The sequence below is a fragment of the Scyliorhinus torazame genome, unplaced genomic scaffold (genome assembly GCF_047496885.1).
Source record: "Scyliorhinus torazame isolate Kashiwa2021f unplaced genomic scaffold, sScyTor2.1 scaffold_878, whole genome shotgun sequence".
In the NCBI taxonomy this organism is placed as follows: domain Eukaryota; kingdom Metazoa; phylum Chordata; class Chondrichthyes; order Carcharhiniformes; family Scyliorhinidae; genus Scyliorhinus; species Scyliorhinus torazame.
Genome location: NW_027308605.1, coordinates 72,405 through 87,882, shown reverse-complemented (window position 1 = coordinate 87,882; position 15,478 = coordinate 72,405). Strand labels below are relative to the sequence as shown.

Sequence of the window (15,478 nt, the reverse complement as noted above, 5' to 3'; positions counted from 1 at the left end):
CCATCATGTTGGGATAAGAAGTCGACCATTTAGGACTGATATGAGAGTTGTGAATCTTTGGAAGCAGTGAAAACTCAGCTGGGGAGTATATTCAAGACAGAGGCTGAAGAGTTTTTGGGGCACTGCGGTATTGAGGGAGAGTAGAATCAGGGTTGAAGATCAGCAATGTATGGTACAGCAGGCTCAAGGGACCACGGGGCCTAATCTGGTTACTATTTCTTACATTTTCTGGAGATCAGTCCAACTCTAGACCCCAGTCCAGCTACAGGTTAGAAATATACAGCTAGCTAATGAGTTACAAAGAGAGGAAAATACACTGCCATCCATTTGCAGCATGAGTTCTTCTTTCACAGATACCCGACTCGTTACTCTCGCACTCCTCCTCCCACCCAGTGTTTTACAACATGCTTTGCGGGAGACGTACAGAAGTAAGGGTGTTCCATGGCCTCTCTCGCCGTAAGCCGTGCTTGGTGATCGTAACGGAGCAACTTGTCCAAGAAGTCCAGGGCCTCTGAGCTGACCAAGTGCTGGTTCTCACTGTGTACAAAGCGCTCCCACCTCTTCCGAGAATGCCTGAAGGTGAAGGGGGACGACACGGGTTAACAACTATTGGAAACACGTCAAATTAGTCCCTCAGAGGCACCGCCAAAACCATTTCAAATACAAGTTATTATAGTGGGTAGCGGGCAGCACTGTAGCGCAGTGGTTAGCACTGCTGCCTATGGCGCGGAGGACCCGGGTTCGATCCCAGCTCGGGTCACTGATCGTATGGAGTTTGCACATTCACCCGTGTCTGCGTGGGTTTCACCCCCACAACCCAAAGGTAAATGATCTGGAGCTGAAGGCACTGTTGCTAAGTTTGCAGATGATACAAAGATCTGTTGAGGGACAGGTAGTATTGAGGAAGCAAGGGGGGCTGCAGAAGGACTTGGACAGGCGTAGGAGAGTGGGCAATGAAGTGGCAAATGAAATACAATGTGGAAAAGTGTGAAGGTATGCGCACTTTGGAAGGAGGAATTTAGGCATAGACTATTTTCTAAATGGGGAAATGTTTTGGAAATCAGAAACAAAGGCACTTGGGAGTCCTTGTTCACGATTCTCTTAAGGTTAATGTGCAGGTTCAGTCGGCAGTTAGGAAGGCAAATGCAATGTTAGCATTCATGTCAAGAGGGCTAGAATACAAGACCAGAGATGTACTTCTGAGGCTGTATAAGGCTCCGGTCAGTCCCCATTTGGAGTATTGTGCGCAGTTTTGGGTGCAGTAGCTAAGGAAGGATGTGCTGGCCTTTGAAAGGGTCCAGAGGAGGTTCACAAGATTAATCCCTGGAATGAAGAGCTTGTCGTATGAGGAACGGTTGAGGACTCTGGGTCTGTACTCGTTGGAGTTTAGAAGGATGAGGGGGGATCTTATTGAAACTTACAGGATACTGCGAGGCCTGGATAGAGTGGAACGTGGAGAGGATGTTTCCACTTGTAGGAAAAACTAGAACCAGAGGGTACCATCTCAGACTAAAGGGACGATCCTTTAAAACAGAGATGAGGAGAAATTTCTTCAGCCAGAGGGTGGTGAATCTGTGGAACTCTTTGCCGCAGAAGGCTGTGGAGGCCAAATCACGGAGTGTCTTTAAGACAGAGATAGATAGGTTCTTGATTAATAAGGGGATCAGGGGTTATGGGGAGAAGGCAGGAGAATGGGGATGAGAAAATATCAGCCATGATAGAATGGCGGAGCAGACTAGATGGGCCGAGTGGCCTAATTCTGCTCTTATGTCTTATAGTCTTATGGAATCTCTGCCTAAGGCCAGGAGCGAGTTTTGTACCAAAACCTCTTGATTGAGAGGCGAATGGTCAAGATCTGAGCCAAGCTGATACCTACAGTTTGGAAGGACTGTGATTAAAAGTGAAATGGTTTTTTTTCTTGAGCGAACTTTTAAAGCGGGTTGTACACTGGAGCAGCCGAATGGCCTTATCCCCAGGCTGTGCACCTGGAAGGGCCGAATGGCCTTATCCCCAGGCTGTGCTCCTGGAAGGGCCGAATGGCCTTATCCCCAGGCTGTGCTCCCGAGAGGGCTGAATGGCCTTATCCCCAGGCTGTGCACCTGGAAGGGCCGAATGGCCTTATCCCCATGCTGTGCTCCTGAGAGGGCTGAATGGCCTTATCCCCATGCTGTGCTCCTGAGAGGGCTGAATGGCCTTATCCCCATGCTGTGCTCCTGGAAGGGCCGAATGGCCTTATCCCCATGCTGTGCACCTGGAAGGGCCGAATGGCCTTATCCCCATGCTGTGCACCTGGAAGGGCCGAATGGCCTTATCCCCAGGCTGTGCACCTGGAAGGGCCGAATGGCCTTATCCCCAGTCTGTGCTCCTGGAAGGGCTGAATGGCCTTATCCCCATGCGGGGCACCTGGAGGGAAATTGTCCCATTGGGCAGATGCAACATGGGTTCACAAAGGGTAGGTCGTGTCGGACTAATTTGGTAGAATTTTTTGAGGACGTTACCAGTGCAGTAGATAACGGGGAGCCAATGGATGTGGTATATCTGGATTTCCAGAAAGCTTTTGACAAGGTGCCACACAAAAGGTTGCTGCATAAACTAAAGATGCATGGCATTGAGGGTAAAGTGGTAGCATGGGTAGAGGATTGGTTAACTAACAGAAAGCAGAGAGTGGGGATAAATGGGTGTTTCTCTGGTTGGCAACCTGTAACTAGTGGGGTCCCTCAAGGATCAGTGTTGGGCCCGCAGTTGTTCACAATTTACATGGATGATTTGGAGTTGGGGACCAAGTGCAATGTGTCAAAGTTTGCAGACAACACTAAGATGAGTGGTAAAGCAAAAAGTGCAGAGGATACCGGAAGTCTGCAAAGGGATTTGGATAGGCTAAGTGAATGGGCTAGGGTCTGGCAGATGGAATTCAATGTTGCCAAGTGTGAGGCTATCCATTTTGGGAGGAATAACAGCAGAATGGATTATTATTTAAATGGTAAGAAATTAAAACATGCTGCTGTGCAGAGGGACCTGGGTGTGCTGGTGCACGAGTCACAAAAAGTTGGTGTGCAGGTGGAACAGGTGATTAAGAAAGCTAATCGAGTTTTGTCTTTCATTGCTAGAGGGATGGAATTCAAGACTAGGGAGGTTATGCTGCAACTGTATACGGTGTTATTGAGGCCGCACCTGGAGTATTGTGTTCAGTTTTGGTCTCCTTTCCTGAGAAAGGACATATTGGCACTGGAGGGAGTGCAGAGGAGATTCACTCGGTTGATCCCAGAGTTGAGGGGATTAGATTATGACGAGAGGTTGAGTAGACTGGGACTGTACTCATTGGAGTTTAGAAGGATGCGGGGGGATCTTATTGAGACATAGAAAATTATGAAGGGAATAGATAGGATAGATGCGGGCAGGTTGTTTCCACTGGTCGGGGAAAGCAGAACTAGGGGGCATAGCCTCAAAATAAGGGGAGGTAGATTTAGGACGGAGTGTAGGAGGAACTTCTTCACCCAAAGGGTTGTGAATCTCTGGAATTCCTTGCCCAGTGAAGCAGTTGAGGCTCCTTCTTTAAACGTTTTTAAGAAAAAGATAGATGCCTTTCTAAAGAATAAAGGGATTAAGGGTTATGGTGTACGGGCCGGAGAGTGGAGCTGAGTCCACAAAGATCAGCCATGATCTCATTAAATGGCGGAGCAGGCTCGAGGGGTCAGATGGCCTAATCCTTCTCCTAGTTCTTATGTTCTTATGAATGGCCTTATCCCCAGGCTGTGCATGTGGAAGGGCCGAATGGCCTTATCCCCATGCTGTGCACCTGGAAGGGCCGAATGGCCTTATCCCCATGCTGTGCATCTGGAAGGGCCGAATGGCCTTATCCCCAGGCTGTGCACCTGGAAGGGCCGAATGGCCTTATCCCCAGGCTGTGCACCTGGAAGGGCCGAATGGCCTTATCCCCATGCTGTGCACCTGGAAGGGCCGAATGTCCTTATCCCCATGCTGTGCATCTGGAAGGGCTGAATGGCCTTATCCCCAGTCTGTGCTCCTGTTGTTTTGCTGGGTCGTCCCAGTTCTAATAGCTCAGCATCTCCACTAAGAGGAGCACAGTGGTATTGCAGTAATCTGCTACATATAATGGAAGGGTAATATTAGCCAGGATTTCTCCTCATTACTGATCCCATACTGTACTCTCGGCTCATACAGGCACATGTGAACAAGACACAGCTCCCACAGAACCACAGATCAGCAACAGTGCCTTCAGCAGAGGCGAAGACCATCAAGATGGCTTCTGCTGGCAATAATGGACAAATGGAAGGAAACGTCCTGCCACTCCCCTCCTCAACACCCCGTCCCCCCCACCCACAAATCCCTGTCCCCAACCCCTGCCCCATGTTGTCAAACTTGTACAAAAGAGCTGAACTCCAAGGACGGCACATAGCACTGTGGTTAGCACTGTTGCTTCACAGCTCCAGGGTTTCAGGTTCAATTCCCAGCTTGGGTCACTGTCTGTGTGGAGTCTGCACGTTCTCCCCGTGTCTGTGTGGGTTTCCTCCGGGTGCTCCGGTTTCCTCCCACAAGTCTCGAAAGATGTGCTTGTTAGGTGAAGTGGACATTCTGAATTCTCCCGCAGTGTACCCGAACAGGTGCCGGAATGTGGCGACTAGGGGATTTTCACAGTAACTTCATTGCAGTGTATTGCAGTGTAAGCCTATTTATGCCAATAAAGTTTATTATATTATATTATACATACTGTGGCTACAAGAGGTCAGAGGCTAGGAATCCTGCGGTGAGTAACTCACCTCCTGACTCCCCAAACCTCCATCTACAAGGCACAAGTCAGGAGTGTGATGGAATTTTCTTTAAATACATTTTTTGCATGATGCGGGTGTCGCTGGCAGGGCCAGCATTTATTGTCCATCCCGAATTGTCCTCAAGAAGGCGGTGTTGAGCTGCAGTCTCCGAGGGATAGGTATTTGTAACTGTTGGATACATTGGAGTGGCTTGTTCAGCCATTTCAGAGGGCATTGAAGAGTCGACTACATTGCTGTGGATCTGAAGTCACACGTAGGCCAGACCAGGTAAGGAGGGGGGGGGGATTTCCTGCCCTAAAGGACACGAGTGAACCAAATGGACTTTTACTGAATTCAAATTCCACCAGCAGCCGCGGTGGGATTCGAACCACGGTCCCAAGAGCATTTCCTGGATCCCTGGACAGTGACAATATCACTGCACCACCACCTTCCATCGAGAGCAGCAGAGACTGGGTCATTGAATATGACTGAATTAGACAGATTTTTGATTGACAAGAGTACAGGTAAAGAAGTGGAGTTAAGACCATGATCAGATCGGGCTTGATCTTATCAAATGGTGGCACAGGATCGAGGGGCCAAATGGCCTGCTCCTGCTTCTGGTGATCTTAAATTGACTGTCAGCTTTTCGGGGGATTGGGCAAAAGGAGGGAGTGATGGAATTCCAGATTTTCAATACACTCGTGAAATAGGTAGGAGGCCTGAGCAATGACTGGGGAGGTCCCAAACACAACATTAGGTCTCAGTTTAAGTGAACTGATCCCAGCTACAGTAACAGAGGGAGGGTTATAGAATGGAAGCACAACGCAGCTGGGAGTGGGGGCGGAGCCAGGGTTCCTACGCCGGTGGAATGATTGACAACGGTAGAGTCAGGTGAGAGCAGGACAACACTCCGCGGCGAAACGCACTCCCCGTGCTTCACGGTTGGATTAACTTCCTGAGCGTATCCAAGCAGACATGCACGACCAATAGCCTCTTGAATGAGCAAAACATTTCCCCATCAACACACGATTAAAAATTTTTTTTTTTTTTTTAGATTATCCAATTATTTTTTTCAATTAAGAGGCAATTTAGTGTGGCCAATCCACCTATACTGCACATCTTTTTGGGTTGTGGGGGTGAAACCCACGCAGACACGGGGATCAACACACAATCTTGACGTTAAAAGGCTCGGGCCCCAATGTAGTAACATGTTCTCTTTTGCAGTCTCGCTATAAATACTTCCTCGAGCCCAACCCTTCAAGGTTTCATTGAATAAATAAAATACCGTGAGGACTCACCTGCCCAAAATATCATTAAAACGTGGGTCTAGCTCAATGTTGTATTTGTCAATATAATCGTACAAATCTTCTGTTCCCAGCACCTTCGCAATTCTAACCAACTAGAAAACAAGTGAATAATAATTCAATGATCTGGGTCGACAGAGCATCATTTCACAATCTGCAAACAGCATGGAATTCAGGAATGTGCACAAAGGGAGGACACTCCAGGGGACATAAAGCGACTGGTGAAACGGGCAGACACACAGTGCTTGCAATTTAAAGTGAAATGATATATTTTGGTTGGAAGAATGAGGAGGGGCAATATCAAGTAAACAGTACGACTCTAAAGAAACAGAAAGCCCGATGGGCGTAGGTACAGATGAAAGGGCACTTAAGGTTGTTAAAAGGTAGTCAGGAGCCTCGCCTTACAGGGGCACAGAGCATAAACTCAATGAATTTACACAAAGCCATTTCAAATCACTGGTTGGGCCTCAAGGTGGAGTAGTGCGTCCAATTCGGGACATCACACTTGAGGAAGGACATGAAGGACTCCCAGAATCCGGTTTGCTTTATTGACCACTCTCTCAACTTATCTTGCCATCTTCAAAGTTGCCCCATGTAACACAGTGAGCTCTGATCTGGAATGTGCCCTCTGAAAGGGCGGCGGAAGCAGGTTCAAGAACTTTCAAAGAAAAATTGGACAAATATTGGCAGGGAAGCAAATTGCAGAGCTATGAGGAAAGGAGAGAGTGTGGAACAAATTGGACAGGCCTTCCAAAGAGACAGCACAGGGACAATGGGCTGAATGGCGTCCTCCATTCCTGCGCTGCATTGCTCGGTGAAAATCAGATAGAGCAGCAACCATTTTGGGTGAAGTAAGCTCAGCAGAGGGTGGAAGCTAAAGGGGTGCAGCGAGAATGCACGCGTGAGAATGGAGACACAGGGGGAGCAAAAAAAAATAACACTTGCAAAACGGTGCAGACACGCAAGAGCAAAAGAGAGAGCGAGCAGGACAGAGAACAATGGCGACCTGCTGCCTGCTTGGTTGGCTTTCCTTGCATTTTCCTCTTTTTTTTTAAATAAATATTTTATTGAAAATTTTTGGTCAACCAACACAGTACATTGTGCATCCTTTACACAATATTACAACAACACAAATAACAATGACCTATTTTATAAACAAAAAATGAATAAATAATAAATAACAAAAATGAAAACTAACCCTAATTGGCAACTGCCTTGTCACAAGTAACACTCTCCAAAAATATAATTTAACAGTCCAATATATAATTATCTGTCGCAACGACCTATACATACTATACAGTATATATTAACAACCCTGAGAGTCCTTCTGGTTCCTCCTCCCCCCCCCCCCTCCCCCACCCGCCCCGATCCTGGGCTGCTGCTGCTGCCTTCTTTTTTCCATTCCCTCTATCTTTCTGCGAGGTATTCGAAGAACGGTTGCCACCGCCTGGTGAACCCTTGAGCCGACCCCCTTAGAATGAACTTAATCCGCTCTAGCTTTATAAACCCTGCCATGTCATTTATCCAGGTCACCACCCCCTGGGGCTTGGCTTCTTTCCACATTAACAATATCCTGCGCCGCTACTAGGGACGCAAAGGCCAAAACATCGGCCTCTCTCGCCTCCTGCACTCCCGGCTCTTGTGCAACCCCAAATATAGCCAACCCCCAGCTTGGTTCGACCCGGACCCCCACTACTTTTGAAAGCACCTTTGTCACCCCCATCCAAAACCCCTGTAGTGCCGGGCATGACCAAAACATATGGGTATGATTCGCTGGGCTTCTCGAGCACCTCGCACACCTATCCTCCACCCCAAAAAATTTACTGAGCCGTCATATGCGCCCTGTGTAATACCTTAAACTGAATCAGGCTTAGCCTGGCACACGAGGACGACGAGGTTACCCTGCTTAGGGCATCTGCCCACAGCCCCTCCTCGTTCTCCTCCCCCAGCTCTTCTTCCCATTTCCCTTTTAGTTCATCTACCATAGTCTCCCCTTCGTCCCTCATTTCCCTATATATATCTGACACCTTACCATCCCCCACCCATGTCTTTGAGATCACTCTGTCCTGCACCTCTTGTGTCAGGAGCTGCGGGAATTCCCTCACCTGTTGCCTCGCAAAAGCCCTCAGTTGCATATACCTGAATGCATTCCCTTGGGGCAACCCATATTTCTCGGTCAGCGCTCCCAGACTCGCGAACTTCCCATCCACAAACAGATCTTTCAGTTGCGTTATTCCTGCTCTTTGCCACATTCCATATCCCCCATCCATTCCCCCCGGGGCAAACCTATGGTTGTTTCTTATCGGGGACCCCCCCAAGGCTCCAGTCTTTCCCCTGTGCAGTCTCCACTGTCCCCAAATCTTCAGTGTAGCCACCACCACCGGGCTTGTGGTGTAGTTCCTCGGTGAGAACGGCAATGGGGCTGTCACCATAGCCTGTAGGCTAGTCCCCCTACAGGACGCCCTCTCTAATCTCTTCCACGCCGCTCCCTCCTCCTCTCCCATCCACTTACTCACCACTGAAATATTAGCGGCCCAATAATACTCACTTAGGCTCGGTAGTGCCAGCCCCCCCCCCTATCCCTGCTACGCTGTAAGAATCCCTTCCTCACTCTCGGGGTATTCCCGGCCCACACAAAACCCATGATGCTCTTTTCAATCCTTTTTTAAAAAGCCTTCGTGATCACCACCGGGAGGCACTGAAACACAAAGAGGAATCTCGGGAGGACCACCATCTTAACCGCCTGCGCCCTCCCTGCCAGTGACAGGGATACCATATCCCATTTCTTGAAATCCTCCTCCATTTGTTCCACCAACCGCGTTAAATTTAACCTATGCAATGTGCCCCAATTCTTGGCTATCTGGATCCCCAGGTAACGAAAGTCCCTTGTTACCTTCCTCAACGGTAGGTCCTCTATTTCTCTACTCTGCTCCCCTGGATGCACCACAAACAACTCACTTTTCCCCATGTTCAATTTATACCCTGAAAAATCCCCAAACTCCCCAAGTATCCGCATTATTTCTGGCATCCCCTCCGCCGGGTCTGCCACGTTTAGTAGCAAATCGTCCGCATACAAAGATACCCGGTGTTCTTCTCCTCCTCTAAGTACTCCCCTCCACTTCTTGGAACCCCTCAACGCTATCGCCAGGGGCTCAATCGCCAGTGCAAACAATAATGGGGACAGAGGGCATCCCTGCCTTGTCCCTCTATGGAGCCGAAAATATGCAGATCCCCGTCCATTCGTGACCACGCTCGCCATCGGGGCCCTATACAACAGCTGCACCCATCTAACATACCCCTCTCCAAAACCAAATCTCCTCAACACCTCCCACAAATAATCCCACTCCACTCTATCAAATGCTTTCTCGGCATCCATCGCCACTACTATCTCCGTTTCCCCCTCTGGTGGGGCCATCATCATTACCCCTAACAACCTCCGTATATTCGTATTCAGCTGTCTCCCCTTCACAAACCCAGTTTGGTCCTCATGGACTACCCCCGGGACACAATCCTCTATCCTCATTGCCATTACCTTGGCCAGGATCTTAGCATCTACATTTAGGAGGGAAATAGGTCTATAGGACCCGCATTGTAGCGGGTCCTTTTCCTTCTTTAAGAGAAGCGATATCGTTGCTTCAGACATAGTCGGGGGCAGTTGTCCCCTTTCCTTTGCCTCATTAAAGGTCCTTGTCAATACCGGGGCGAGCAAGTCCACATATTTTCTATAGAATTCGACTGGGAATCCATCCGGTCCCGGGGCCTTTCCCGCCTGCATGCTCCTAATTCCTTTCACCACTTCCTCGATCTGTGCTCCCAGTCCCACCCTTTCCTGCTCTTCCACCTTGGGAAATTCCAGCCGATCCAAGAAGCCCATCATTCTCTCCCTCCCATCCGGGGGTTGAGCTTCATATAATTTTTTATAAAATGTCTTGAACACTCCATTCACTCTCTCCGCTCCCCGCTCCATCTCTCCTTCCTCATCCCTCACTCCCCCTATTTCCCTCGCTGCTCCCCTTTTCCTCAATTGGTGTGCCAGCAACCTGCTCGCCTTCTCCCCATATTCGTACTGTACACCCTGTGCCTTCCTCCATTGTGCCTCTGCAGCGCCCGTAGTCAGCAAGTCAAATTCTACATGTAGCCTTTGCCTTTCCCTGTACAGTCCCTCCTCCGGTGCTTCCGCATATTGTCTGTCCACCCTCAAAAGTTCTTGCAGCAACCGCTCCCGTTCCTTACTCTCCTGCTTCCCTTTATGTGCCCTTATTGATATCAGCTCCCCTCTAACCACCGCCTTCAACGCCTCCCAGACCACTCCCACCTGGACCTCCCCATTATCATTGAGTTCCAAGTACTTTTCAATGCACCCCCTCACCCTTAGACACACCCCCTCATCTGCCATTAGTCCCATGTCCATTCTCCAGGGTGGGCGCCCTCCTGTTTCCTCCCCTATCTCCAAGTCTACCCAGTGTGGAGCGTGATCCGAAATGGCTATAGCCGTATACTCCGTTCCCCTCACCTTCGGGATCAACGCCCTTCCCAGCACAAAAAAGTCTATTCGCGAGTAGACTTTATGGACATAGGAGAAAAACGAGAACTCCTTACTCCTAGGTCTGCTAAATCTCCACGGGTCTACACCTCCCATCTGCTCCATAAAATCTTTAAGTACCTTGGCTGCTGCCGGCCTCCTTCCAGTCCTGGACTTCGACCTATCCAGCCCTGGTTCCAACACCGTATTAAAATCTCCCCCCATTATCAGCTTTCCCATCTCTAGGTCCGGAATGCGTCCTAGCATCCGCCTCATAAAATTGGCATCATCCCAGTTCGGGGCATATACGTTTACCAAAACCACCGTCTCCCCCTGTAGTTTGCCACTCACCATCACGTATCTGCCCCCGTTATCCGCCACTATAGTCTTTGCCTCGAACATTACCCGCTTCCCCACTAATATAGCCACCCCCCTGTTTTTCGCATCTAGCCCCGAATGGAACACCTGCCCCACCCATCCTTTACGCAGCCTAACCTGGTCTATCAGTTTCAGGTGCCTTTCCTGTAACATAACCACATCTGCCTTAAGTTTCTTAAGGTGTGCGAGTACCCGTGCCCTCTTTATCGGCCCGTTCAGCCCTCTCACGTTCCACGTGATCAGCCGGGTTGGGGGGCTTCCTACCCCCCCCCCTTGTCGATTAGCCATCCCCTTTTTCCAGCTCCTCACCCGGTTCCCACGCAGCTGTATCTCCCCCAGGCGGTGCCCCCCCGCCCATCCCCTCCCATACCAGCTCCCCCCTCTCCCCAGCAGCAGCAACCCAGTAATTCCCCCCTCCCACCCACCCCGCTAGATCCCCCGCTAGCGTAATTACTCCCCCCATGTTGCTCCCAGAAGTTAGCAAACTCTGGCCGACCTCGGCTTCCCCCCGTGACCTCGGCTCGCACCGTGCGACGCCCCCTCCTTCCTGCTTCTCTATTCCCGCCATGATTATCATAGCGCGGGAACCAAGCCCACGCTTCTCCCTTGGCCCCGCCCCCAATGGCCAACGCCCCATCTCCTCCACCTCCCCTCCTCCCCCATTCACCACCTGTGGAAGAGAGAAAAGTTACCACATCGCAGGATTAGTACATAAAACTCCTCTTTCCCCCCTTTTTAACCCCCCTCTTCGCCCCCCACATTCGCCCCACCACTTTGTTCAAACGTTCTTTTTAATAACCCGCTCATTCCAGTTTTTCTTCCACAATAAAAGTCCACGCTTCATCCGCCGTCTCAAAGCAGTGGTGCCTCCCTTGATATGTGACCCACAGTCTTGCCAGTTGTAGCATTCCAAATTTTATCTTCTTTTTATGAAGCACCGCCTTGGCCCGATTAAAGCTCGCCCTCCTTCTCGCCACCTCCGCACTCCAGTCTTGATAAACGCGGATCACCGCGTTCTCCCATTTACTGCTCCGAGTTTTCTTTGCCCATCTAAGGACCATTTATCTATCCTTAAAACGGAGGAATCTCACCACTATGGCTCTGGGAATTTCTCCTGCTCTCGGTCCTCGCGCCATCACTCGGTATGCTCCCTCCACCTCCAACGGACCCGCCGGGGCCTCCGCTCCCATTAACGAGTGCAGCATCGTGCTCACATATGCCCCGACGTCCGCTCCCTCCGCACCTTCAGGAAGACCAAGAGTCCTCAGGTTGTTCCTCCTTGCGTTGTTCTCCAGTGCCTCCAACCTTTCCACACATCGTTTCTGATGTGCCTCATGCATCTCCGTCTTCACCACCAGGCCCTGTATGTCGTCCTCATTCTCGGCTGCCTTTGCCTTCACGACCCGAAGCTCCCGCTCCTGGGTCTTTTGTTCCTCCTTTAGCCCTTCGATCGCCTGTAGTATCGGGGCCAACAGCTCTTTCTTCATTTCCTTTTTGAGCTCTTCCACACAGCATTTCAAGAACTCTTGTTGTTCAGGGCCCCATGTTAAACTGCCACCTTCCGACGCCATCTTGGTTTTTGCTTGCCTTCCTTGCCGCTGTTCTAAAGGATCCACTGCAATCCGGCCACTTTCTCCTCCTTTTTTCATCCGTATCCAGGGGGGATTCCCTTCTGGTTTACCGCACAGTGTTTTTAGCCGTCAAAATTGCCGTTGGGGCTCCTATCAAGAGCCCAAAAGTCCGTTTCACCGGGAGCTGCCGAAACGTGCGACTCAGCTGGTCATCGCCGCACCCGGAAGTCCTGCATTTTCCTCTTTTGAACAGCATAAGACAAGAATGACCAGAGTTTGACAAAATCATTAACTACGGTGGCTGAGGTAGGCTGATTGTGCAGTGGTCAATGGGCTAGGGGGAAACCCTCGTTTCCTTCCTTGCTGCTAATTAATAATGCTCGCAGGTAAATGGGCAAATGGCGGGCGAGGGAAAGAGGGGCAACTGTGAGAGAAACAGGGTATTAGTCTCCTGTCTAATACTCTCTCTGCAATTAGCTTGATACATCTGGAAAATAAAGATATCCACCTGGTCATAGTTGTCGTGCCCATGAAAAAAGGGCTCCTTTCTGAAGATCATGCTCGCCAGCATACAGCCTAAACTCCACATGTCTAGACTGTAGTCGTACATCTAGGAGAGAACAGGTGGTTTAGTTAAGTCGGTTAACATAGCTTTCACTGCACCGCAGTCGTTTTAACATTCTGGTCAACTAGGGATTAACTCAATATCATTACTGATCTACGGATAATGAGTCAATTCCTTTTGAAATGCCTCACTTGACCCTGCCCCAGTGCTCTCTCAGCCATCAGACAGTGCACCCCAGATCCAAACTGTTGTGTTGGGTGCTCTGGATCCGTGGAACACATACAGGTCACCAACACTTGAAACAGTGCAACACTCTTTTATTGAATCATTAACTGTTTAACATACTCTGACTATGGGTTAACACGATACCAGCTTTAACTAAAGACCTTTGCCTTGTCCTAACCACAGTACTAAGTCTTACAACACCAGGTTAAAGTCCAACAGGTTTATTTCGATGTCACTAGCTTTCGGAGCGCTGCTCCTTCCTCAGGTTGATTCACCTGAGGAAGGAGCAGCGCTCCGAAAGCTAGTGACATCGAAACAAACCTGTTGGACTTTAACCTGGTGTTGTAAGACTTCGTACTGTGCTCACCCCAGTCCAACGCCGGCATCTCCACATCATTGTCCTAACCAGTCGATGCACTCAGCACATGGTGAATGTCTGTGCTGCAGGCTGTGAGCTCTGTCCTCCTAGCTAGCTGCAGCTCGAATGAGCGGGAACTCTGATGTCCCCTGTCTTTATAGTGCGTGTGCTCTCACTGGTGATTGGCTGCGGTGTTGTGTATGTTGATTGGTCCCACTGTGTGTCCATCAGTGTGTGTCTGCACCATGATATACTGGTGTATATTATGACATTCTCCCTTTAATAAAATAAAGTACATGTGTGGCAATAGGTAGTGCATGGTGAGAATGTCCCTGACTACGTGTGTGCGAAATATTTGCAGGACTATGTACATGAGAATTAAGCTATTTACATGGGAAGGTGCCTGGTGCAGAAAAACAGTATGCCACAAGAATAACGAGATGAACACTATATACAAACCATGTAAACGATCAAACGGAAGAACAGAACAAATCAGAAAGTCCATAAGTCCACAAATTAAGTCTCTGAGGTGGGTGGCGAATTCTGGTTGACCGCCTCAAGTTGGGTCGGGAACCTCCGGCTGAGGAGCGGGCTGGACTGCGTCAGAGTGAGGAGGATGCAGAGTGACCAGGATCTCTGCATAGTCCATGGCAGGGTCAGCAGGAGGGCGAGGCGACAGTGGAGGATCACGTAGCGAGCGTGGAACGAGACGAAGGGCGCGTCGATTGCAGCGTAGAATGGAGCCATCCGGTAGACGAACCAGGAACGAGTGAGGGGCTACCTGCCGAAGGACCACAGTGGTTGCAGACCAGCCACCATCCGGAAGAGGGATGTGGACGTTGTCATCTGGAGTCAGAGCAGGGAGATCAGCTGCACGGGAGTCATGAGCTGCCTTGTGCTGTGCATGAGACAGCTGCATCCGTCGAAGGAACGGAACGTGGTCGAGGTCTGGGACATGAATGGACGGCACCGTCGTCCTCAGGGTATGACCCATAAGCAACTGGGCTGGCGTCAGGCCAGTGGACAGTGGGGCGGAGCGATAGGCCAGCAAGGCGAGGTAGAAATCGGACCCAGCATCGGCAGCCTTGCAGAGGAGCCGTTTGACTATGTGGACGCCCTTCTCCGCTTTGCCGTTGGATTGGGGGTACAGGGGACTGGATGTCACATGTGCAAAATTGTACCTCCTGGCAAAGTTGGACCATTCCTGGCTTGCGAAGCAGGGGCCATTGTCCGACATCACAGTGAGTGGAATGCCGTGTCGAGCAAAGGTGTCCTTACAGGCACGGATGACTGCAGATGATGTGATATCGTGCAACCGTATCACCTCCGGGTAATTTGAAAAGTAGTCCACGATCAGGACATAGTCTCTACCCAGCGCATGGAACAGGTCGATGCCCACCTTGGTCCAAGGGGACGTGACCAACTCATGGGGCTTCAGGGTCTCACATAGTTGGGCCGGCTGGAAGAGCTGACAAGTGGGGCAGTTGAGCACTGTGTTCGCTATGTCGTCATTAATGCCGGGCCAGTACACTGCCTCTCGGACCCGTCGGCGGCACTTTTACACGCCAAGATGGCCCTCGTGTAGCTCTTCCAGGACGAGCTGGCGCATGCTATGCGGGATGACAATGCGGTCCAGTTTAATACTACCACCAGATCATCTCTGACATTATAGAACTGAGGGCATTGGCCCTTGAGCCACCCGTCTGTTAGGTGGCGCATGACACGCTGTAGCAAAGGGTCAGCAGAGGGCAGTAGAGCAGAGGGCAGCTGATTGGCTGTTGCGGGG

At 50.2% G+C, this 15,478-nt stretch overlaps 1 protein-coding gene across 2 annotated transcripts in view; it reads right to left on the bottom strand.

Annotated features, from left to right (window-relative positions):
* Window positions 1–350: 350 nt before the first annotated feature.
* LOC140406809 (casein kinase II subunit alpha-like) overlaps window positions 351–15,478 on the bottom strand; it is a 55,954-nt gene continuing 40,826 nt past the window's right edge. For both annotated transcript variants that reach the window (XM_072494711.1, XM_072494712.1), the window contains exons 9-11: window positions 13,053–13,154; window positions 6,068–6,168; window positions 351–573 (exon numbers count right to left, since the gene is read on the bottom strand). In XM_072494711.1, the coding sequence (XP_072350812.1) occupies window positions 366–573; window positions 6,068–6,168; window positions 13,053–13,154 (411 nt within the window). In that variant the 3' untranslated portion in view covers window positions 351–365. The remainder of the gene's footprint in view (window positions 574–6,067; window positions 6,169–13,052; window positions 13,155–15,478) is intronic.